Here is a 24,994-nt window from a genome sequence, read left to right as displayed (position 1 = left end):
CCCCCCCCCCGAACTGCAAGCTACCTGTAGCAAGAAAAAGGGATGTGTATTGGAGCAATCAGGAAAGAAGGTTTGTGCATTTTGGATGTGAATATCCCTGATGAGGAAATCACCTCTAAACTGCCTAATTTGCCACACAGGTTATTCCTATTTCAGGAATAATCTGAAGAATGGCTATACATGGCTTCTCTGGGGGATAAGGGAGGATCGGATCTCTTTTGTAGAAATTATATGGACCTTTTAAGCTGGTTTAGCACACAGAACCCTTTTGTTTCTGTAATCGATGCTGTCCAAGTCAGGGAAAAGAAATGTATCTTTGGCTGAAAGAGAAAAAATACTAAAGAGCTGCATCATATTTCCTAGGAACGGTAACACCATAGCAACAGTTGTCTTTAATGCTGCTGCTGCATCACTTAGTAGTTCTCAGATTGCTGAGTGACCCACAATCTACCCTGCTGTAAAACTTACTGCACGTGAGCTGATACTGTTGGCAGATAATTACAAGAAAAATGTATATATAAACCACATCGGGTTTGTCTGTATTTAAAATTACTTTTTTTCCTCATAACTACATGGCATGTTATTTCTCTCCTTTAAAAGGAATTTTAATGAGAAGTTTATTGGTAGAACTGGTTGGGTTTGATAATCTCTAATGAAATACTTGAGGGGGGGGGGATTTTTATTGTGTGTGGGGAAAATAATATAAAATTCCAAACTGTGAGAAAGGATTTATTGTTTTTATTAGATAGAGTGACTGTAAAAAAAATGGAAAATATATTGTTACTTTCAGTATTTTTCAGAATAAATAAATATGTTGAATGAGTTTTTAGCTAGGGATTTAATTTATAGTGAATAGATGTTGAAATAAAAACAGTATTCCAAGCATCAAAATTAAAACTTTTGATTGACTGCTTTTTTTCCCCCCCAAATGTTCAGTTTATGAAAATGTCAGCTCTATCCAAATTCAAGCCCAGAAAAATGTTTGAAAATTCTTCTGAGATGAGAAAACATTTTCCTGCCTAGTTCTGTTCTTCTTATATATTAATACTGCCTGGCTCCCTTTGTTGGGTGTGGCTTTTTTGTCGTTCTTTTATAATAAATTGCATGGAAAATTAAAGCATACTTTCTGATTAATTTCAAATGAATGATCAAAACGCACTGTCCCTCCCCATTGAATCTATCCAGGTTTTAACATAGATCCTGGTGGCAGGCACTACGGAGTTACAGATTAAATGCTCATGAAAATCGAATTACTTCTACAAAATGTTCCTGTAGATAAAAACAGAGGCTAAGATGAGAGTCTTACACTGTGAGTGCTCATGCTGGGTCTTTTCTGTGGTTTTTCCATTCTGTAGATGTCAGTCCAGCTCCTTCAACAGGCACTGAAAACGTGATACATTAAACGGAACAAGTGGGCTATAAATGGCCTGTGATTTATGGGTTATCTTGGTTTGTCAGTTCTCACTGCTGTGAAGCACTTCTGGTATTTGCACAATGATGTAAATAATTGCAGCATGAGAGCATTAGCAAAGTGCCCTGCGAGCTGTGAAAGATCCCATTGCTGATACTGTTTGGGCAGCCTAACAAACTGCTCGAATCTCAGGCTTGACGATACTGCAGCAGCAGAGAAACAAAGTTATTCTGAGGAAATACTGATTTATGAAATGAAAGAGGGAATCAAAATGCCATGGACATGTGGATGCCCTGACTGCGCAGCTGAGTTTGGGGTTGGATCTTCATTTCCCGCGTTAGAAAGAGCAGTGAAGGATTGTGAACATCAGTTTATATTTGGGCGGATGGAGGAGGAAATGCCATGTGCAGGGGGGCTGACCTGTGGCTCTGTAGTGTAATAAATCAATTAATAGTTTTTATTTCTTTTTTTTTAAAAATTTATTTTTTTATTTTCTTTCTGTACAGTTAACAAGAGAACACCAGGTGGCCCTCTCCTCCATCACTTACATTGGCTGTGCTCTGTCCATCTTCTGCCTGACGATCACACTGGTCACATTTGCTATATTGTCGTGAGTAATTTTAACTTAATACCTGCTGAGCAACTGTCATGCAGAAAGCCAAGCAGTGCATTTCAGGCCACTGGTTAGGATCTTTTCAGGTGCTCAGGATAAAATAAAGGCTATTAATTCTACAACCTTCCTTAATTAGATTCTGCACATGTATTAGTAACAGTTGGTTGGTTATTTCTAAATTACTTTCATTTCCTGAAATGAGATGCTCTTTATATAGCAAGGTATTTCCATCCTATGAGGGATTTTGGGATTGTTTTTAAACTCTCCACATTTTGCTGTAGTTCGGGAATCTTGCAAGGAGGCTGTAGGAGGGCTTGGTCTGGAGCTCAAAACAAGTACAATATGAACAAGGACGAGAGTATCACCCATTCTTCACCCTTTACGTACATCTTGGGATTGCTTGCAGTGTACAGTCAGTGCTTTTCAACTGTCTTGTCTTGGCATTGTGCTTGTAAAAGTCTGCCCAGGAAGGAAGGCTCAGCTGAAATTAGCTACCTTGCTTTTGTTTCATACAGCTGTATACAATTACATCATACAACCCACATTTATGTTCAAGAATCTTGCTGTTCTCTGTTAGGCTAGTTTTCTAATGTGTTGTAGGATGAAGGACACTATAGGCAGTGTGAAATTCACTCCATGGCTTATGTTTAAATCCTCTGGATCTCTGCAGCCTCCTGCCTCTAACAGCCCCTTCAAGGGCTCTCTGCACCGGGAAGGTTTCTGCCATGGGACATTTAGGGTCTTTATGCCAGTTTATATTCCAGTAGACAGTTGAGTGTGATGCCCAGCAGGGCTTGATACAAACATTTCTCAAAAAGCTTTCATAGAGGTTTCTGTCTAAATACAAAATAGGAAACCTGAAAAAGGGTGAAGGAACTTGTCTGAGGTTGCGCAGCAGATTGGGAGCACAGCGAGCAATGGCATTCTTGTCTCCTTTCACACACTAAACCATGTTCGTCCTACTCAAGAGTTCAATTTTTGATTTCTGTGCCTAAGCATGTCTTTTGGACATCCTGTTAAGAGGCCAGTTTCTAGGAAAAAGGACTTGCTGAAACCCAGTAAACTGTTTGCAATGTTTGTTTGTTCCAAACCCTGTATTATTTCCAAGTCTCAAGATCTCTGTTGGTCATACTTGGATGAAGTGTGTAACGCGTGGCAAAATCCACTCTAAATAAGTCCAACGTCTGCCTATCTGGCATTGAGCTGTTGGCATGTTTAGGCTAAGGGGAATGATCTGCTCCATTTTTGTCTGAGTGCAAAACTGGATGTTGTAGCGTTTAGGAAGGAAAAAGGAGCAAAAGGAGATGGTATTGCTGCAGCGGGGATGAAAACTCCTCGAGAAACTGGAGTCAAACAGAAGATTTGGAAACAGAGCTTGGACCCAGCTGACTGTCACAAGGTTAAGCACCCCACCTACGTATAGGATCATTCAAACTGCCAATTAAAAATGATTTGATTAGGTTTCACTGGAGAACAGGGCCTCATTAAACAGCTGAAGTGAAATTTTGCAATGTGGTGTTAGATGACCATGAGGTAAGTGGAGAGGAATCTGGCAAGTTCTTTGCGTACTGGCAACGACAGCCACTTCCCAGGAGGGCAGTCCTGATTGACTTCTGGGGAATGATGTTCCAGTTTGCGACTACATGGAGTTTCTTATTAGAAAGCCATTGGTACCAGGCAGCACAACATATATCTTTGAATTACTTTTAGGACATTGAGTTCTTGTCGTCTCCCCCTTCACTCCCTTCTAACGGAGCACTGGCTGCAGCAGTGTGGGAAGAGCAGGGCTGACAGCAAACCATTGTCTGCATTGTCCAGTCTGGGCCACCCTGCTGCAGGGAGCATGCACGATGTGTCACTAGCGGCTACAGAAAATCATCACCGTCCAGTGTGATACAACAAAAAGATGGGAGTGTGGAGAAAGCACTGCCGTTCACATAGCCAAACCATCTAGGTCTCCTGAAATGATTAAAGCTGATGGCAGGGGCTGACAGGCAGTATGGATTGAAATAGAAAACCTGTTATCAGTAATGCTATTATTTTTATTTTTTTTTTTAAAGAGAAGAATAAAATTATGCAAAAGGCCTGAAATGTTCAGATAAATGTTTTGATTTTGATTCCTACTTAGTATTTCTGGATGAGAACAGAAGTACGAGGTCAGAAGACTCCCAGGAAAGCATGTTCTTGTCAGATTTCCAGCTGTTTTTTGAAAAGCCAGGAGAGATATATTCAAATTATGTTGTAATCAAGGTCAGGTCTCTGTCAAGATAGGCACTGCCCATCCATACAAGTAGCTATTGTTCCTGTGCTCAAAAGCTGGTAATAGAAAAGATAAAATTGTAACCAATGTCTTTTCATGTTCCCTCATTTCTAGTACAGGCAAATACCAACAAAACAAAACCAGAAACTCTGGGACATAGTGTGGGCTAGATGGCACAAGGTGCAGTATGCTTTCCGTGAGGTGCAGAGCTGATTTCCTTGACAGCACAGCACCGTTCAGAATCAAGCCCTTTGGTAATGTTCTATCACAAGTAATCAGCAGAGCTAGTTAATATGCAAGTCAGTCATTCAGCTGCCTTCAGGATGGCAGCAGAATATTAAGAAACCAGTTAGGTAACACTCCATCCTGGTGGAAGAAGTGCTCGAAAGACATCATGATGATGCCACCAAAACGAATGACCAAAACCCAATCAAAATGCTTGCTGATAAATCACCAATAGCTCATGCTTCTTGGAATATTGTTTTATTCATGTGTCTTTCTATCTTCTGCCAGGTCTGTCAGCACCATCCGCAACCAGCGCTATCATATCCATGCCAATCTGTCCTTTGCTGTCTTGGTGGCTCAGATCCTGCTTCTCACCAGCTTTCAGTTCAGCCCTGGAACAGTAAGTGCTAAAAGGAGTGGTTGTGGTTTTTGCAGGGCATGTTTGTGGAATGAATGCCACATACCACATGTAAGAAATTGTCTTTCATACGAGATCCTCTATTTTTTAACACTGGCCTTAGCCAAAAATGACCTCCTCCAACACTGGATAAAACCTTCTGTGCATCCAGATACTGTTATCATAGTATGTTTGCAAAACTTAGAGCTATGCACCCATCAAATGGAAAAATCACCACAGTAACGGAGTACAGGTCAGTTGTGTGGCTTCTGCCTGACATGGCTTATGCTTTCTCTCATCCATTCTCTGTATTGAAAACTGTAGGAACTCTGTATTGGAGAAAATTGTATGAACTTTGTATCTAGGTAAGGTATTTGTACTTCTGTTAAGGTTTTAGGTTGGTTTTTTTGGGAGGGGCGTGTGTGTGGTTTTTTAAATCAATTCTCTGCTTTACCTTTCTTTGTCCACATTAAAAAGTCATCTTATTCCTGTTGGAAAGTAATAAGCTTCCTGATGGAGCTGTGGTAATTTCTTCTGCATTCTTGAAGAGCAAAACAGAAGGTCTTTGGTTTTTGCTCATAAAGTTTTATTTGTGTGGTAGAATACACTCTTTTCTGAAGAGCGGATCTATTAATCCTGATCTCTACTCTGGAAATTTAGATTGTTTTAAGGTAGCATTCATGTTTATTTGACCTGAATAATCAAAGAGAAAAGTATAGCAAATATTGCTTAATTAGCCAGAGGTGGTGGGAAAGCATTAGCTCTAAATATCGCTGCGTAAGAGTTTAATCTGAGATCCTTAGTGTCATAAAACATGTATATACTCCTCTGGGCATCTAAGGCAACCACTTAAGCAAATGACAAACACCTTCATATTGCTTACATGGTAGTTAAGCTCTGTGCATTTATAGGCTTTTTCTGTCTGATCACATAGATTGGAACTTGAAATTACAGATTGATTTTCTGGATCTGCTACTACAGGTGGGAATTCCTTATGCAGCGTACCAAGATCTAAACCGTTAAAACTGGCATCTAAACCAGCTGGGTTAGATTAAGACGAATATGCCAAGTTAACAGTATTACATACCAGTAAAACCAATTTGTTTCCACCGTTGTGTTTAAAAAATGTCCTTTAAAGTAACGTAAGGACTGTTGATGGTAAGTGCCACCTGTAAAAAGCAGAAAGAAAACCTGATTTTAACACAGTCTTCCACTGTGCTCTTTTTTTTGTAATGGACAAATCTTGGCTGCTTTGGTGACCAGATGTTGCTCCATATTACTTTTGACAAGCAGTGAGCAGTTTCTATTAATCTTTTATTCTTTTCATTCTCAGTACAAGCAAATACAAGGTTTGCACACTCTTTATTTTGCCAGTACAACAGCTACTTAAATTTATATTCAGCTCAAATGGGATCCCTTGAACATCTGTTAAATGTATAAATAACAATAAAGTCTGATTTTACATAGGCTATTATTAACTGAGGATCTAAAAGCACTTTGTAAAACTAAGCTCATACTCCTTTGCTGTTTAACATTAAGGTAGGTCCTGAATGAGTAAGATGATGTGCAAGGGAGAAAATGATAGGGAATGGTTTAGAAAGAAAATGAAATGGAGACAGTGGAGAGCAGCAACAGATAGAACTTGAAAGTGAAGACAGTGGAAACCAGGCATTAAAATAATCCTCTCTAAGAATAGAGCTAAAAGTCTGCTGAAAGAACATGGGCTTGAGGGCAGCAAAATGTTTGGTCAGCATAACAGGGTGTCTTATTCTCAGTTTTTCCTTTTCCATCCATTCTGTATTTTTTGACAATCCAACTGAGTCACTTCAGATAATGTCTAAAAGCCTCTTTACACCTTATCAAGTCCAGCATCACCTCCAATCTTTTAAAATACTATGAAATACTAGTTGAGTTTCCTGTTTTCAGTTGTTTGTAGGTAAAGCCCATGTTCTTTAAGAGACCCAGTGTCCACCTCTATAACGTGCCTTGTCCACACACAGACCTCTCGCTTGTTTACTTAAGCAGATGTAGCTAAGCTTGCAAGATGCTCACAGAGACAAGTTGCAGTTTATTCGGTGCATATTTTCATTTCTCTTGAACTTACCCAAAATTTACTTTAGTTAAATTGAAACAATAGCACACAGAAAGCAAGACCTGCTTTATGCCACAAGCTTTCCTAAGTGAAACACTTCACAGAATCCATGGATGTTTCAGCCCTGTCTCCTCTGTAAAAGCAGTAATTGTAGGACACAATACTGTAAAGATCTTAAAGTTGAAAAGCATGATGTACATACTATCTGCTACACTTTTATTTTCATTATTTTATACTCTTGTGGTCAGGGGTGTTGTGTTTCATCCTCTTTATTAGTCTTGTGTCCTTACCCCTGCATGCTCTCACCAGCTTTGACATCAGTTTTAGTACCTTTAATTGCTGCTTTAAATGGACTGCTAAATGGTAGTTACAAAAAGAGGGAGGCAGTATTTACACTAGAAGGTGTAAATGTCTTAATCTGCTTCTGCCAAAGATGGCTGTACCTAGTGCTAAACAGTTTGTAAGTGTGTACCAGTTTGCTTGAGAAAATGGAATGCAGTGGGGAATGACAGCATAGAAACAGGCCATGAGCCGGCATCCTTTCTTGCATGCCTGCCTTTAGACTCTCCATCTCTTTCCCATCTCCGTCTCTAGGGATGTTTAGGTTTTGATTGCAGATATGGCATACAGTAATCTCCTGGTAATTTCAGATGTATTATTTAATCATTTACAATTTATACTACAGCTATTTTCCTTTTGTAGAGCAAAAGTAATTTTTAACCACAAAACTCGTATTTCCATGAATAGGACTTTGATGTTTCTAATACATCCAAGATATTTTTTTTTTTTTTTAATTTAAAAGCTGGTCTTTGATACCTAACATCAGTAGTGCTAAAACAGTAGTCCTAAATGATCATGGCATATTCCAGGAAGGCAATTATTCCTGAAACCAGAATATCTTTCTTGTAGAGAAAGCAAATATCTTCACATATAGCATTTTCTTTCTATACTGCCAAGCCCCTGAGATATCTTTGCTATCCGCATGCCAGTCTAATGACTTCTCTGGTTCTGTAGAATGGTTCTGTGTAATGCTGTAAGATTGCCACTTAAATTGAAAACACTATTACAAGTTGAATTTAGAGAATGTATGCAAATTTACCTATCTGTTTCCAGACTGTCCTCAGTAAACAAATGACTTACTTTCCAAGAGGCCTTTCTAAGAATCTGTGTTACTTTCTCAACAGTTATGATAGGCCTTGCTGTAGGCTGGACTGATTTTTCTATTTCCACAGACTCACAAGTAGTCAACTCTAAGAGTAACAGTAATGAGATCTATCTTTTCAGAGGCATTCTACCAAAAGTAGTGTGCACCATATGATACAGCAAGGGACACCTGCTTGGTTTTAATATATAAAGTCTCAGCTTTTCAATGCCTTTTTCAAGAAGGCAATTATGTCGTTTAAGAGTGTCTTCAAAGTAATAATTGAGGCAGAAATACAGAATGAGTAACAACTTTGCTATGGATTTTATGTAAAATCTTCAACTCAGTATTACACAAAATTATATACAGACCAGCCTCCTGCTACTTCACTATGTTTTATTTTTCTGCTGTTTTGTGATTCATATTGTTTGGCTACTCAAAAATTGGAAAGTATCCATTTGACTGAACTAGCTTGTAAGTCAGCTTTATGTTGCATTTTTATTTCCATGGACTAATCTTCTGGTAGAAATCAAAAGGCATTAAAATGGATTTCATAGCCTTATGAAATCTATAGCCTTATGTAGCCTTAAATTAACTGGAAAGGTTTTTACAGTTTTTGTCAATAAGCAAATCTGATTTAGTTATATGTCACCGAACATTGTGAAATACTAAACCAGTTACAGATCTCACTTACATCAACTAAACCCAAAATTATTGCTTTTTAATATGTGTAGTCACAGTGGATTTGCATTACAATGTCCTTGTGCTAGCACAGAACCAGCTGAGTATGAGCGACAAGGTATGGGAAAGCTTCAATTTTCATTATACTAACAAGTCCCCAAATCATAATTTTCATTAGTGTACAAAATCCTGAACCATCAACAAAAAGAATAAAATTCCAGCTCAGGGCAGCTAAACTCATGCAACAAAAGGAACTAATGATTAACATCTGAAGATCACTGTGGCAGCAAACTGGTTCCTACTGGTAATGCTTCCTCATCACAGAGACTACACCTGCCTTGTTACATTACAGTGACTTGTCCAGGTGATGAAGTGAAACCTTGAAGAAGAAGAAAAAAAAAAAAAAAAAGTCTTCCCATTTACATGGACTGCACGCAAGCAGCCCCTCTGAAAATTCTGTAGGTGTCACAGAAGGGATGTTACAGCTACAGAGCAGAATGACCATCATCAGTATGCTACAAGATGCAAAACTGAGCTATAGCTGGGACTCATTCCAAGAGCGTGTTTAAAATGTGCCTTAACTGAAAGCAAACCAAACAAGGTTATCTTGTGGTAAGATCATTGGCAGTCACATCTGTTCAATTACTGTATGATAAGGGAAACCACTTGTGGTGAGACATCCTCGAAAAGCAATTAGTGGGGAAAGGAGAATGTGCTATGCAAATACGTGAGGAGTGGGGAAGAAGAAAGGATTAGGTTTTCCTCTTGTCATAAGGGAGGCTGATAGGAAATTTAGAGATGTAAAGATCTCTTTGAGGTGCAATTTAAGTAGAATCCAGGTCTTAAGCCCAGACTACATCTCCTGTAGGCTGCAGTGGGCCAGAAGCACTGAGGTGGTGTGAACAGGACTCAAGAGGTTTTTACTCCTTGCTGCATTGCCTTTGTCATGGCATTCCTCTCTTTTGGGACAACATTTGTTTCACTTTGAATCACGTTCTAGTTCTAAATTGAAGCAGATAATACAGTTTAGACCAGGTGGGCTCACTTCCTAGACAGTATTTTGCTGTCGCTTTAGACTTTCATATTAGCTCCTATTTGTAGAGTCTGGATAGCACATAGTGAATTAAGAACTATCAAGGAGTATTTTAATTGTCTGTACAAGGAAGTCCTACAACTCCCTACAAGGAAGAATATCAGTTCCTTACCTTAACCACTAGACGTGTCTTCTCAAATATGACATTGTATGCAGTTGGTACGTACTTTAGACTGTGGGAAATTAAGAATTCAAATAGGTGAGTAACTTAGATGCCCATCATATAGCAATTAGGACTCGAGAGCCAATGGTAACTTGCTATAATTTTTTGAAATGTCTATGTTAGTATTGCTGATGGAGGAGCATATGAGACTTTTAGAGAATTTCTAACCAGGACAGACAGACACTGGAATACAATGCGATTTAATTTGTGCTGGGTTTTCTACCATCCAGAACAGGAATGCCCGTACCTCCACTTCTTTGACTCTCCTATATTTACTACAGGCTCAGCAACAGGATGTCAGCCCTTCAGTTTTGGATTCTTAAATGTTTTGTAAGCTTTAGTAGGAGTATTGCTCCTACTACTATAAATAAATAATCTGTTTGGATTTCCATATCATGTTTGGCAATGGTTTTAGTTTTGGTTAAAAGACAAGAGGATTTGTTACTCTGAAGCTATCTGAAAATGTTGTAGAAAAATTAAATTCTCTAGTGCTTTGTTTTTAAGACTTTTACTTCAGTGATTTAGCATTTAACATGTAGATGTATACAGAAATAAAAAAGAAATTGAAAAACCAGCGTGACTGCGTCACGAAGTAATGTATTAACTTTTGTTCTTAATTTAGGTGCCTTGCAAGATCTTGGCCATTCTCCTTCATTTTTTCTTCCTGAGTGCTTTTGCATGGATGCTGGTGGAAGGATTTCATCTTTACAGTATGGTGATCAAAGTATTTGGGTCAGAAGAGAGCAAGCACTTATATTATTATGGAATTGGATGGGGTAAGTATTTAGTAGCTGCTCGCTTTAAGTCTCCTCACTGTAGGACAAGATTATATTCAGAAGCATATGTCAAATTGTAATCGGACTTTAAAATACGTAGTCCCTAAACCTAATTCCACTGCAGTGAATTCCATGACCTCACTGGGCCAGAACAGATCCTTAATTACCAAATCAACAGCAGGAGTGTAGGAGGGAGGTCTCATTGCACTGGTATGTTCTTTTTTTGGTTCTAACTCACAGCACTGGCTTCTATCTGTATTCCGCAAAACATGCATAAAAAAATTGGTGCGTTAGCACAGGAGTATCACAAGACTTCATTAGTTGGTGTTTTGTGCCTTGAAATCCTTAGATGAAAAAGGCTGCATAGAACCTTAATATTATTATTAAGAATAAAGAAGTAGTCCTATGACACAGGAATCTCACAGATAACAATTCACAGCTTTTAAAATGAAAATGAAAGTGTAATTTTTTTAATGAAAATGAAAGTAATGAAAGCATAATCTGTGTGCATATTGAGAAGTTGAAGCTGACTATTTTGTTCCACTCTTAACAGCAGATGAAAGCTAGCTGGCTTCCCCCGTCCTTGCAAGTACAGCAATGATGCTTGACAAACCTCTACATTTAGAAGAAGAAAAACCCATACTCTGAGTCAAAAGGAGAGATGTAAAAAGATAGCACAGGAATATCTATGTAATTAAAGATAATATCAAAATATGTTAAAACCTGCATTATCTTCCCCCCCAATTCATTTGGAAGCTGAATGAAAACCAGTTATACTAATAATACAGACCTACTGCAGTCATAATTGGAATATGTAAATTGAATGGAAAATGGATCAAATGAAATCAAATGAAAAATGGAATATGACACCATGCAGATCTGGGTGATAGTAATGCTGTTAACTTTTATATGTATATATTTTTTTTATATACATACACATATATTTCAACACCTGTCTACTTGTCCTTTTTTTAATATAGCCCTTATATTCTGCACTTATTCCTCTTTCATTTTAAAATCTCCTTAGCAGGTCTGTCTAGTGGCTGCCTGATACATTCATTGGTGAACATGTTATCTGCTAGACTGAGGGGACAACCTGCACTTTGGTCAGTTAGAAGTTTTCTTCATTGCCCTCATTGTTACTCTGTGACAGGTTTGAGGGTATCACATACATGTGTCCTTATCCTAGTTGTTTTAAGACAGTTTTTTTCCTCTTAAGGAATGACCAGTTTTCATGCCAACAATATGCACCTTAAGCTGTTTTGCTTTTTTTTTTTTTTTTTTTTTTTTTTCCAAAACCACTACTCAGAACATGCTAAGTGGAGTAATTAATCTTTTTCATGCACACAGACCCAAAAGTAAGTGAACCTAGACAGACTGAGGGTTGAAGACATTGGAGATTTGTAGATTCTTCTAGATTCAGCACTAAATGTAGGGAAACCTGCTGATGTTAGAGAAGTTTCTTGTGGCTTTATTTAATCCAGAGCTCACGTAATACAAATGCAAGCATATCAAAGCAAAGAAAATGTTCTCATAAGCCCGAGAACTCTTTCTCCTTCAGCAATACTATGGTAAAAACTACAACAGTTAATAAAATAATTAAGAACTGGCATTTAATTCACTGGGGTATTTGCTTATAGCAGATGCTTTGATTAACTCAATTTACAATCAATCATTAATTACCTTATGGAAATAACTTAATGATTGATACATGCCGCAATGCACCTTTACCCTTTTCTTCTGGCATTTTCTGTAAGGTTTATTTCTTGTGAAATGACAGTGATCTACAAAGTGATTTAGAAGACACAAGGATAAACATGGCATGTGACTGCAATATGACAAGCACTAAATGTTTCATTTTGCTCATTTTATTGCAATATGATTGCTACCACTCCTTTAGTAGTGATTAGCACAATGGGTACATAGCCTATTGGTACATAACCCAATGGAGTGTTAAATGTGGTTGCTAAAAAGTCTCTTCAGTGGTATTTTGAGTAATGTTTTGGAGTATAGTCCCTCAGGCCCAACAGTAGATATTTGTCATCAAAATATATGTATGTAGCAAAATACAGGAGGCACCAGCAGTAGAAGATTGTATATCAGTTCTTCTAACAATGCTCTGTTTCTTAAATCTAGGAAAGGTACTGTTGGGGGCCAATAATGGAAGATGTCATCCATATAACCGTAATACATTTCCGTGTGTAAACCTTTCCAAAGCCCTTTTCTGACAAATATTTTAATTTTGGAAAGCACATTCCAATTATTATTCCTACAATGACTTGGAAAAAAATATGTTTTCTGAAATCCAGTAAATCTACCATGTTGCTTGGAAAGTAGTTTGAATTGCTTTATTTCTCCATACAGCTCAAAGTATTTACATTTGAATTAAATGTTGAATTTCCTTAATCATATCTGACATCGCATCATTTCTGCAAGTGTGTCTAAGCATCGCCGAAATAATTTAACTAGGCAACTGCATTCCAAGTTGTCTCTTGATAAGTATCAGGGCAACCTTCATTCAGTCCACAGCATCACAAATCACTGTCTGGTGTGTAACTCCAATGCTCATTCAGTTGGTAATAGACGTTGCTGAATAATGATGTTTTTAGAGAGCAAACCCACAGTGCAGTGTTCACTACTTAAATGCTTAAAAAGACTCTGAGGTTTGTCAGGTCCAAACTTTCTCTTTTGTCAGGATGAGTAGAAATGTTTAATTCGAGATCAAGTGTCAGCACTGCCTTCAGCAGCAGCGTCTGCTCATGTTCCACTGGGTAGAGTTTGGCTTGTTCCTTCATGAACTTGATGAACGTACAATAGAGAGACGTTATATATATGCCATAAAATCCCTGCACCTGAATAGAAGTCTTGCAAGGCTGGGGAAAGGGGCTAAAAAGGTTTTGTCCTAAAGTTATTTTGTTTGGCTCTTAAAATGAGGGTAAGTTTGCATTGAATGCATCTGTCAAAAGGAAGTCAAACATTCTTGTGCCATCCTGAGACCATAATAAATATACATTTACCAGTATCTGATAAAAATGGCTGATTTTTTTACACCTAACTATTATACTGACCAAAGAGGTTTGAAAGAAGTTGAAGACAAGGATGTCTCATCTCCTGTTAATCAAAACAGATAGTTATTTTTTTTGTTCTTTGCTTTTAATTGAAGTGTGAATGCATTTGACTTCTGCAAACTCATAGTTCCTTGAATAATGACGAACTCCAGTCCTGAATTTGAAAACCCAGACCCATTATTTGAGCAGAAAACCTCGGCTAGGTACATGTGTAAAAGTTTGCAAAGTCTACATTAATGACAAAGTGAAACTTGAGGCAAGGAGAAGAGATATGGGTAAGGAACTCTGCACTGAGTATCACTGATCTTCTAACATCTGTTGAGATTTCTGAGATATTACTCCTGTAAAATGAATTCAACAGTAATCACAGAGACAGGATACCAAATGTGCAGTGTTGATTGAAGTTCCTGTGCATTATCTTTAGTCCCAAGGGTGCTAAAATTACCTCAAAGACTGTAGTAGTCAGGAATTCAGAAGACGACCATTTTGAGGAAGGTGATAATACCCTACTTTTAAAACTACCTTGAGACTGATTGGGGAAAAAAAAAAAAAATCTTTGTTGCCTTGGTGACTCAGCGTAACACACAGAGATTATTGTAGCAAAACTTTTCCCACCTACCCATTTGTAGGACCCTGGTGATACAGTTTTAGATACTGAAGCTTTTGCTGTGGGACTTTGGCCTTAACTGTTTTCCTATTTCAGACAATTTCCTTTAATTTAGAGACTGCCTTACAGTGTAGATTTTGTACCGAGCTGTCAAAAGACCTAAATTTCTTTATTTGCTGTTGCTTGATGTAGTCCCAGACTTCTGCACAGGTAAGGTATAATGCAGCAGAAGAAAAAGAAAATCACAGAAAATTAACTTCTACAAAACAAATAGGAGAATATACTTTTTCCCATCAAGTAAAGTAGATCTTTTCAGTATTGGAAGGAAGTACACTTTCATTTGTGTCTAATGTTTCATCTTTCTCGATAAATGACATATTTAGCCTTTTAGAATTAATGTCTTAAAATTGCTTCAAAGTCTGCCACAGGGTTTCTATAGCCTGTTTGGTTTTTTGCTATGCATAGAAGACATAGAAGCTTTCAAAATACAGCATACAGATTTACAGCATTTTCCATTTTATTTATCGTTAGTGCCTCAGAAACATAAAGCAAATGGATTGGATGTGAAGTTTAATGCTGAATACGAGGACCTAGCTGACATTCATTTTAGGCTTTACTCTAGTGACCGTATCTGGGCTGAATTCAGGGAGAATTCTGTCTGAGCAAGGATTGTGTTATTTGGCTTCCTATATCAGGTATTAAGAGTTTATGCCTGCTCTGCAGGCTGGATTTTGATGTTGAATTTGGGAGGTAACTTTAAATTAGCTGGCTTGGGGACCCAGAGAACTCGCGCTGCAGCAGCACCCAGCTCCATGTGGGTTGATTTACCCCATTTAAATGTGATGCTGCAATGCTCTAGGACTGCAGAGACACAGATGACACCAGTGCCATAGATCAGCTGCCAGACAGGTGTGCTAGAACATTTTTGTCTGATACTGTGCTCTGGAAAGCATGGTCTATTGCATCATAAATTTGGCGACTTGAAGTAGGGTTGATGAGCGTATCTGTAGCATCTACTAACTGAGAAAACATTCAGATACAGTAAAAAAATATAACCATTATTCTTTCATGGATGATAACCAGTGCCAGCACAACATTAACATTACCTATTATGGGTGTAGACTGAAGTTCACATCTGTTATGTAATTATTGCTGACAAAAGATTAAGCAAACGCACTTATTTCTGTGTATAATATATAATCCATATGAATTCTTCAGTCCAGATCAAATCTCATGATCCCCTTAGGCTAAATATATATTTTTTTTCAACTTTTGTGGAATTTATGGAATGGTTGTTTCTTAAAGGAAAAATACTCCAATTTCAGTGTAACATAACCTTGATTCTGCCTCACTTGCCATTATCCATTTAATATCTTGTTAACGCGAAGAAAAAGCAAACACTGCACTATAGGCTGCAGACCATTTTATTCTCACTGACTTAACAGCTCTTTTTTATGCAGATGACTGCTCTATGTTTCATCTGCATAAGTTTTATTATCTTCCAAAGGAACTCTGTATTTAATTTTCTTCTTCACTGCCATTTAAAATTGATAGTCATGCTAAATCCTTTGAATAATCAGCATTTGACTTGGGGGGGGGGGGGGGAAAAAGGCAGACTAGAAGTATAAAGGAGTGTTAGCTGGGCACAGGTATTTTTACTTCTGTGACAAAGTCCCTGCTGTAGGAAGACAACTTGCATCGGAAGACAAACAGCACCCATCAACAACATCTCCTCAGCAACAGAAGGTGTGACTGGGAATACCTGTGGGACCGTCAGTCCAGGCAGTTTACACACCCATGGCACACTGAGTTTCAGCAGATAGGCTTATCTCCATGCTTAATTGCTCTGATGAATATAATTATTCTTGATTTTTGTTCACGTGTGTGTGTGAATTTATTTTTTTTTTTTAATAGAAAAATGTAATACTAAACTAAAATCTTGCCTTTGTTTAGGTCTTACACAAATATTACTTCTAAGGAGTTATTCCTGATTTGGACAAACATGGGAGAGCAGAATCAAGATTATGGGATATTAAACTCCATCCTGTAGATTGGATTTCAGTCTAAGACCTAAATAATGCCTGTAGATGCTGCTGCTTAACTACTGAATATCTTTCTTATTTATAAATACAAGGTGTTTCTAGCCACAATCATTACAGAATAAAAATACTTCTTCAAAAAAATTGAAGTTCTGTCATTACAGGCAAATTTTACAGAATTTTATGGGGAGGATATTGGTAAGATTAGGCAGAAATTGCTTTTCAGAGAATTTTGTAAATCCTCATGCAGAAAACCTGAGGAATTTAAAAGAAAATTGACACTTTAAGCTATCATGTATAATACTCTGGTTGGGACCTGGTTATTAAATTCCATAAGATGGTAAAACCCCAAACCTTCACAGTTTATTAAATCGTACAGGAATTAACAGACAATCATTTAATATTTAAAGGGATTGACGGTTTGCTATATTCAGAACTGCTGGCAAGAAAAACCTTGCTTCCTCTCTAGCTCCTGGCCTGGAAAGCTGCATTAAAGTGTCACACCAGGATCTGGTGGTGCTGAGGGCCGGAGACACGCAGCCCCCCGTGACAGCAGGCCCAGAACCGCCTGCCCTCGTGTAATCCCTCTGCGATCCCGCAAAGCGCTCCGCCACCTCCCAGGATGCAGCACACTGCAACTGTCAAAACCCATCTGGAACCACGGTCTACTTTAAACACAGAAATCTTGCAGAGCTATTGCATATTTATGCTAAAATAAGTCTTGGTTGGGCATCTGAATGGGATCGGGATTTGCTTCTGTCTTTGTAACTGCCGCTTACTGCTGTGTGTGATGCTCTAGATAACTAAATTTTGCCATTTTGCCGGGTTGTTATGGACTCCTGTGGGAAACCCTACTTTGTTTTCTAGATGGTTTTGAATTCTTGAACACGGTGCACTTACTTGGGGGAAAGTGGTGAAAATAAGCTTGATCGTGCTTCACAGGATATCACTGCTTGAACAGCAAGGCACAAAAATTACATAAACAAAAAACAGGCTGAAAAAGGACTGCGATTCACAGTGAAATTAGCACTAACTCAGTTTAACTGTTAAACAGGTGCTTTATTCAAAGGTCATTTTATTTGTCTGACATTAATTGATTAAAACATACTACACAGCTGCAGGAGGATGTCAAGTTAGACTTAATTCTAAAATTACTTTGTTGTCCATATGAAATTTAGGTGAACTTGCAGAGTTTACTGGAAGACATTCTTTTGTTACTAATATTGCCGCTGACTTTGCCGTTTTGCAGGCTGTCCGTTGGTGATTTGTGTAATTTCTACAACATCGTCCCTAGACAGCTACGGAGAAAGTGGCAAGTGAGTATGAAAATGTCTTCACTCCAGGTGCAATAAGGATGAAAAATCTGATGGGGAGAAAAACTCACAGATCTGTTAACAGGGCCAAAGATCAGCAAGATCCTTCTGATGAGGTTGCCTGCAAAACCACGACTGCTGTGTAGGCATATTCTTAGACCTAGAAGCCTCAGATTTGCTTTTCACTGCTGGGATGATGTACAAAAAGCTTCTGAGATGTTTTGCCTATTTTTCCCTTTTTCTGCAAGGCCTCCTGCAGTGAGTGCCCTCCTTACTCCACACACAGAGTAAAGCACAGGCTGAAACATTTCTAACCAGTTGAGAATAATCTTTGATTAAAGACATTTAACCTTTTGAAGAAAACCGCAGTTAAACATCTGAAGATCTAGATTCAGTTCTACCATAACGTAAGCAAAAGATTTGGAGCAAAGGTTGTTTTTTGTGTGTGGTAAACCAGCTTATATTGTCACTGCTGTAAGAAAGACGTGTGAGGCTGACAGCATGTTTCCCAGGCTCTTCCTCAGCACCAGCCAGGCAAGGCAGGGAGGGCTTCAATTTGTCTCTTGCTACAATGACAGTGCTCACAGCAGAGAAATAACTGCCTGTGGTACAGGATACAAGAACAACAAATAGCAAATAAAACCTTTCCTTTCTTCCCATCGTTCCGCCCCTAATGCTATTTGAAGGCATAGCTGGAGCAGATAGCTGTCACCGACACTCTGCAAGACACAAATCAAAATGAGATTCTGCCTCAGATTCCCCGAGTGTGTGGGGAAAAGGAGCTTCTTGTTGATGCTCTATCATGTCTCTTGCTTTTAAAATTCATCAGTCTTTTTGTACTCCCTTTTTTAATTGAGAACATTACTAATTAAATGACTGTGTTTCATCTAAAATCACTCTGATTTTTCTCTGCAGCTGCTGGCTTTCACTAGAGAATGGAGCAATCTGGGCTTTTGTGGCACCGGCGTTGTTTGTAATTCTGGTAGGTAAAACCACGGATGCTGCTGTTTTCTTGTGGCGTGTCGGGGTCAGCTGGACAGCAGAACTAGCTGGAGGTCTGATGTCAGCCCTTGTGCCAGCACAGTGAGACAACAGAGTTGAATGGTCCAGAATTATTTTGTTCCTCCTGCAATTTTTGTGTTGTACACACCTGGGTATTACTTTATACATATTAATTCTCACATTATTCATTTTACTATTCCAAGATAATACCACCTAAAATTCTGGGACAGCTCTATTCTGAAACAGTCACCTTGGGGCCAGGAATAACTGTGTGGAACCAAGGAATCTTGTGAGCTTTAATAATTCTCAGAAAGATCCCCCAAAAGAACAAACCCCGTGGATTGTGTTGCATATGCACCAGTAAATGTTGAAAGTCCGATTCCACCTCACTGCTATTTTGAAGCTTTTGCCAGTGAAGATGATCATCAGCAGAGTTTGCAAGCAGTCTGCAGCTAGCAAGAGTCGGTCAAAACAACCCTATGAGCTGTCACCCTTTGGGTGAGCTCTAGGGAAGGTGACAAGCTGCCTCTACACCTGCCTTACAGCGATAAGGAATCTGTGCTGTTCTTCCGATTTTGAATTCAATGTCAGGTGCAGCAGTTTGTCCAGCTGATCAAGGCAGAGCTGTTACGGCGTTTGCCAGGGTTCGGGTGGCTGCTGCAAACACCTCTGCCAGCTATAATGAACATTGTCTTTCCAGGGAAGGGTGCAGGTTCGTGGCCCCGATGCTGATACATGAATCTTCTACAGCAGTTTAATTATGCCCACATGTTAAATTACAGTGAGTTGTAGCTTAATCACTATGATTACTTAAGGAGTCAGGGGTGTTTGCAGGGATTAAGTGGGAGATTATTCCTCTTCAGCACTGTTTCCAATACTTTAATTGATCAGGTTTTCTACAGTTTTTGCTGCAGGTTATAATGTCAAAGTGACAGTATGAACATGGGATAGACTCATTGATTAGGGAAATCAGGTTATCCTGAAAACTTTACTTAGATTTTAAAGACGTGAGCCCAAATCTATACCAGAAACTGAGTGCTGTGGTCTTTAAGGAGGGTCAGGTAAAATAAGATCCTGAGTACTAGCATGGAAGCGCATCAAAAGGAGCCACTGACTGTACCTTGTACTTTCCTAAGAAAGTTAGGATTTCTATGGAGAGCACAAAGATACTTCCCCAGATTTAATCACCCAGGAAAACCCCACAAATCTGCTCACAAGCCAAAGGAAGGAAGGAGAGCTATACATACAGAACTAGTGTTTACCACTGTATTATGTCTATAATTATTCAGCAAGCAGAAGGTGGCTCCTTGGCTGACCTTTTCCATCACAGGCAATATTACACCGCAGCTGAGTGGACATGCTAACATCTGCCTGGGAGACGGGGAAACCAGCACCTCTTATAGGCAGCCCAGCCCAGTCCAACCCCTTCCACCCAAGATATAGCCTCTGGAAAACTAGACTAGATAAATATATATTAAAAACCAAATTAAAATAATTACTGTATTGATGGGACATAAATGGTCTCATGTCAGCATTTTAATCAAATTATTAATGGCAACACTGGAAAGTCCCTGTGCAGTAAGGACAGAACTTCTTTTACCCAAGTGAAAGCATATACATGTAAATAAGAAATGTTGATCATTGGGTTGGAGATGGCTAAACAGATCTGGACTTGTTTCAACAAACTCAATTCCTTGGTGGCCTGCACCTTGGACCTTCTGTATGTGAGTTTATATTCAAAGATATGTAGATATGGGTTGGAGAGCAATTAAAATAATCTAATATTCAAACATCTCCATCTCACATTAGCACTTGCTTTGTGCCCATTCCTCAGCAGCAAAGGAGGAAACGAGATACAACCAGTAAAATCAAATCTTTCTCAGTTGCTGATGTCCAAAGATGACGTTAGTTAAAAACATGTCAGGCAGTGAAACGCTTACTCACCTGAGTGAGCACAGTGTTCAGCAATTTCCATGCATAGCTGCTTGCGAGTGGAAGTAAGGGTTTATCTGTCTGTCTCTTGCTTACGATATATAATGTTTGTGTAGCTCGAGTTATATTCTTGTAGGGATACAAATATTTTGAGAAAGAGTGAGCTCACAAGGTTGATCCACGTAGAGCAATTTGTTAAATAGTCTAAACCCAGCTCTGCCCAAAATAGCAGCAAGCTAGCTGACAAATTATTCTCTCTGGGCATTGAATACACTAGCTGAAAAATGTGTTAGTGCCTATAGGGAAATAACAAGGCTAAACACTATTTTCTGTGTGCATGTGTGCCTGTGCTCTTTAAATAACAAATTAGCCACTCATTGCATGAACTAGTGTTTAGCTCTGAAAATACTTCTCAAAAAGCAGTTTTTGACTACTTCCATCCACGTTTTCTCTCTGCCAAGAAAAAGAGTTATGCTGCGAAGAGAACAGGGGGACTGCTCTTTTCAACTCCCACTCCCTAGAGACTAGACAGACACAGTCTACTTTTGTCCTGCCACAGCCTCACAGGCAATATAGACATCACGGAGCCTTAAAACAGAATGATGTGGTGGGAGTGTGATTGGGAAAAAATACTCACACATACTTTTCTAGGGAGTAATTCACAGAACCTCCCAGCCCTATATGAATTCCCATTCCCAAAGTGCTCTTTCCTTGGGGTTTGAGTCAAGGGATGTGGTGAAGGAAATATTTCCTTCTATGTGTAGGTCTTCTGGCTTCTACCTGCATCTTAAAGTTTAAAGATCACTCTCCCCCATCCTCCAAGCCACAACACCCAAGCCTCCATAGCATCCTCTTAAGGCAGCTTCACAAAAAAAAACCCAAACCAACCTGTTGCAATTAATTTGAAACCAGACTAATCTCAGCCAAAGTTGGCCTGGGACGTGTCTTCAACAGAAAAAAAAAACAAACAAAAAACCCCGCACTTGACAAAGCACCTGTATTTTTGGAACAAGACATTAAAACTTCTGTCAGAAGGCTTTGTTTATTATCAACCATCTGCTGCCTTGGTGTGTTTCCATAGATATGGCAAAATTAAGGAAATTCTGCAAAAGCATCAATGTACATGGAGCAGTGGGTGTGCTGCAGACACTGAACAATCCATTGCAGGGGGGAGATACTAAGCTGTAGTGGCAAGTCCTTTCTATTGTTTTCCCTTAAAGTAGTTATTTTCCTGGTGGTTTTTTTGTTTTGTTTTGGTTTGGGTTTTTTTTTGTTTTTTTTTTACAAGTCTTTCAGATAAATGGCATTTTTATGGAACTAAATTATTTTCATTAGCGTATTACTAACAATTCTGTGCTGTGGGGACATCAGCTTCATAACTAGTGTCCTCAGATGGGACTGCATGGAACTTGGGTCCCAGGCTGATTGCCATCACTGTCTTCAGTTGTCACTTGCTTATGAATATTCAATATATTAAAAAAAAAATCACTCCCACATACCTGCTGATCATTTAGTAAGCTCTGTTGCTGTGTGGTATGTATTCGTACCTTTGTACCAGTGCAGAATTGGGATAATTTCCGTATGTTCAATACTATCTTACTCTGCAGGTAGGCCCACTGATTGAAAAGTGACAATTTTTGTCCCTTATTAGACATCATTCACCACGGGAAAAGGTGACAGAACTGGACCCATAGTGTTTAAAGGCCCTGAAACAGTTGGATTCTTCAGAGTCATTGAAATCCAGTGCATACATCAGTGCTGTGATGGATTAGAGCCCAAATGAACAGACCACAGCTGCTAAGCTTATATTTTTTTTTCTTGTTAGCATTCAGTTATGAGCACTTTTACTATTTTAAATTAAATTTCTTCATTATTTTAAAATTAAATTTCTCCTTACTTAACCAACAGGAAAGCATGCAACATTTTTTCTAACAAGGGGACAGATTGTAAGAAATTAAAAATTAAAGATTAATATTAGGAAAGAGAAGTTAGGGATCTGGTACACCTTATGTTTATTATTTATTTTCATATGTATTTCCTTTTCAACCTCAACGTTTTGCTCTGTTATTCAGTGCTGACCAGTGTGATACTGAATGCATTAATTTAAAGTCATGAACACAAATGTCTAAAATAACTCGATTTAGTCTGTTCTATCTGTAGTTGCTTTGGGACGGCTAAAAGTGGAATCAGGCTTTCCCAAACCGTCCTCCCAAATTTTAACATCTTTCTAATTTAATTGGCTAGCTGTGTTTGGAAATGCATCTTACCCAGTAGTGATTCCTGATGTGCCCTAGCAATGGGCTGCAACTGCAACAACTTGCAGCGGTGGTGTGCTACCAATGATGTCACGATAAGGATCAGATCGACTCGCGCTGTGAGAGAGTATGCTAAACCTCAGATTGGAAGAGTCAGTTACAACTCCCTGTACCACTGTCCAAAACTGAAGTGGAATCTAAAATACTTTGTGGTTTTAGAGGAAAGCTGGTCAATGGATTTAATTAAGGTTTTTTTTTTTTTTTTTTTTTTTTTTTTTTGTAGTTCCTCTGTGCTGCCAAGCCTTTTCTTGGCTAGGATGCAACACACCACATCAGAGGGTTTTACACATGGGGTTTTTCTGCACTGTACTAAAGAAGAAACTAAAATCTCATGAGACTTGGAGGAAACTTAGGTGAACCCCCTGCAAAAAAGCCTAAGTGAGGGAAAGAATTTGTCTTGCTGTATCTGGTCTGACAAAATTTTGATGAGAAAAGATTTTGAAAGAGGTCCTTTTTACTCATTTAACTCTCTTCCTGTTCTGACAGTTTTTAGTCAGATGAAGTTGTCACTACAGTGAGCCAGAGCTCCCTGATGTCATTGGGATCTTTCCATGGGCTCTGGTGGGCTTTGGATCAAGCCTACAATAATGGGAACTGGCAACTCCTGCTGATTTCACAGAGACTTGTGAGTGCCTGGGGTTGGACAAGCTGCCCTGAAAGAAATCCTGTGAGTTAGGAAACAAGTGCTAATGTTCTCAGCTATATTTCTTTTTAAAAGTAGTGTGGCCAGTACCTGCAATCCAAAATATTCTGAGTTCCTCTGTGATTTTAAGGCAAAATAACTGCAACTGTTAGGTAATCTGGCCTTTCAGAAAAGTAAAATTCGGAACTATATTCAGTTGCTATATCTAAATGTTTATTTTGCTAGCTTGAACATTCTGATATAGGTTAAAGCGTAATGAGTATTTCATCAACTAAACATTCTCCTGTTCAAATCATTGGCAAAGTATTTACATCAGATGCCAAAAAAATCACTGAAGGAACAATTCAGTGGCTGTATTTTGGTTTCCAATTATAAGGGCAGTGGAAATACCTCCGTGTTTTACTTACTGAAACATTAACAAAGGAAGACATTTGTAGCTAATCTGTTTATTTAGGCTGGATGAGATCACTCCGATTTCTCAAAATACCTAAGCAAAAGTTTTCAAGTAGTTCAGGAAATTTAAATATAGAACTTTGGGACTTGAGCGTAATGGTTCATTGCTAATTTTACAAGTACCTTGGTTTTTATCAGCTGTTTTCATCTCATCTTTTAAACATATTACTAAGGCACCCTGGAAGGATAGTCACACTGACTGCACAAGAGAAGCTCAAGGCCTTCTTAAATTTCCACTTTAGAACACCCAAAATACCTAGGAAATTATTTTTTGAATTTTTTTAGAAAAAGCCATCTGTCTCCTTTGAGACTGTCTTGCTTGTGCTGTTTTCATGACCAAATCTTAGAGTTCGTGTCCAGTTTGAGTGAGAGGTTTCAAGATTCTGAGTATTCATTTGGTGGTGCTTATCATTAATAACTTTCACTGACTTTTGTAAGATGTAGGAAATTCAGAATTTGAAGAATGAGCTTTAATCTTTTCAGTTTTACTTCACTGGATTTTTTGGGGAAGTATTTTAATATATATTATTTAGACATAATCTTCATATTTTTAAAAATATTATGCAGAAAACAAAATCTAGGAGTATCTTAAAAGAATTAGGAATGGAAGAAAGCTTTAGGGTTAAGTGCTTGTGTGGCTGGCAGGAGTGTGCTGTTGTTTGCAGTCATCAGAAGCGGGGATCATGGAGCAAAAGTGACAGGATGAACTTGAACTGTCAGTGAGACACACACAAGGAAGTGTCAAAAGAGGGGGGGGGGGGGGGCCTGAT

At 38.6% G+C, this 24,994-nt stretch overlaps 1 protein-coding gene across 2 annotated transcripts in view; it reads left to right on the top strand.

Annotated features, from left to right (window-relative positions):
• Positions 1–24,994, top strand: part of ADGRD1 (adhesion G protein-coupled receptor D1) — a 158,468-nt gene that overhangs the window by 104,346 nt on the left and 29,128 nt on the right. For both annotated transcript variants that reach the window (XM_026859543.1, XM_026859542.1), the window contains 5 exons: positions 1,918–2,021; positions 4,798–4,909; positions 10,699–10,852; positions 17,816–17,882; positions 18,795–18,861. In XM_026859543.1, coding sequence (XP_026715344.1) covers positions 1,918–2,021; positions 4,798–4,909; positions 10,699–10,852; positions 17,816–17,882; positions 18,795–18,861 — 504 coding nt within the window. The remainder of the gene's footprint in view (positions 1–1,917; positions 2,022–4,797; positions 4,910–10,698; positions 10,853–17,815; positions 17,883–18,794; positions 18,862–24,994) is intronic.

Source organism: Athene cunicularia, assembly GCF_003259725.1.
Source record: "Athene cunicularia isolate RWA chromosome 15 unlocalized genomic scaffold, athCun1 chr15_part1, whole genome shotgun sequence".
Taxonomy (NCBI): Eukaryota; Metazoa; Chordata; class Aves; order Strigiformes; family Strigidae; genus Athene; species Athene cunicularia.
Note: the sequence above shows the minus strand (reverse complement) of the source record. Positions and strands in the feature narration are given on the sequence as shown.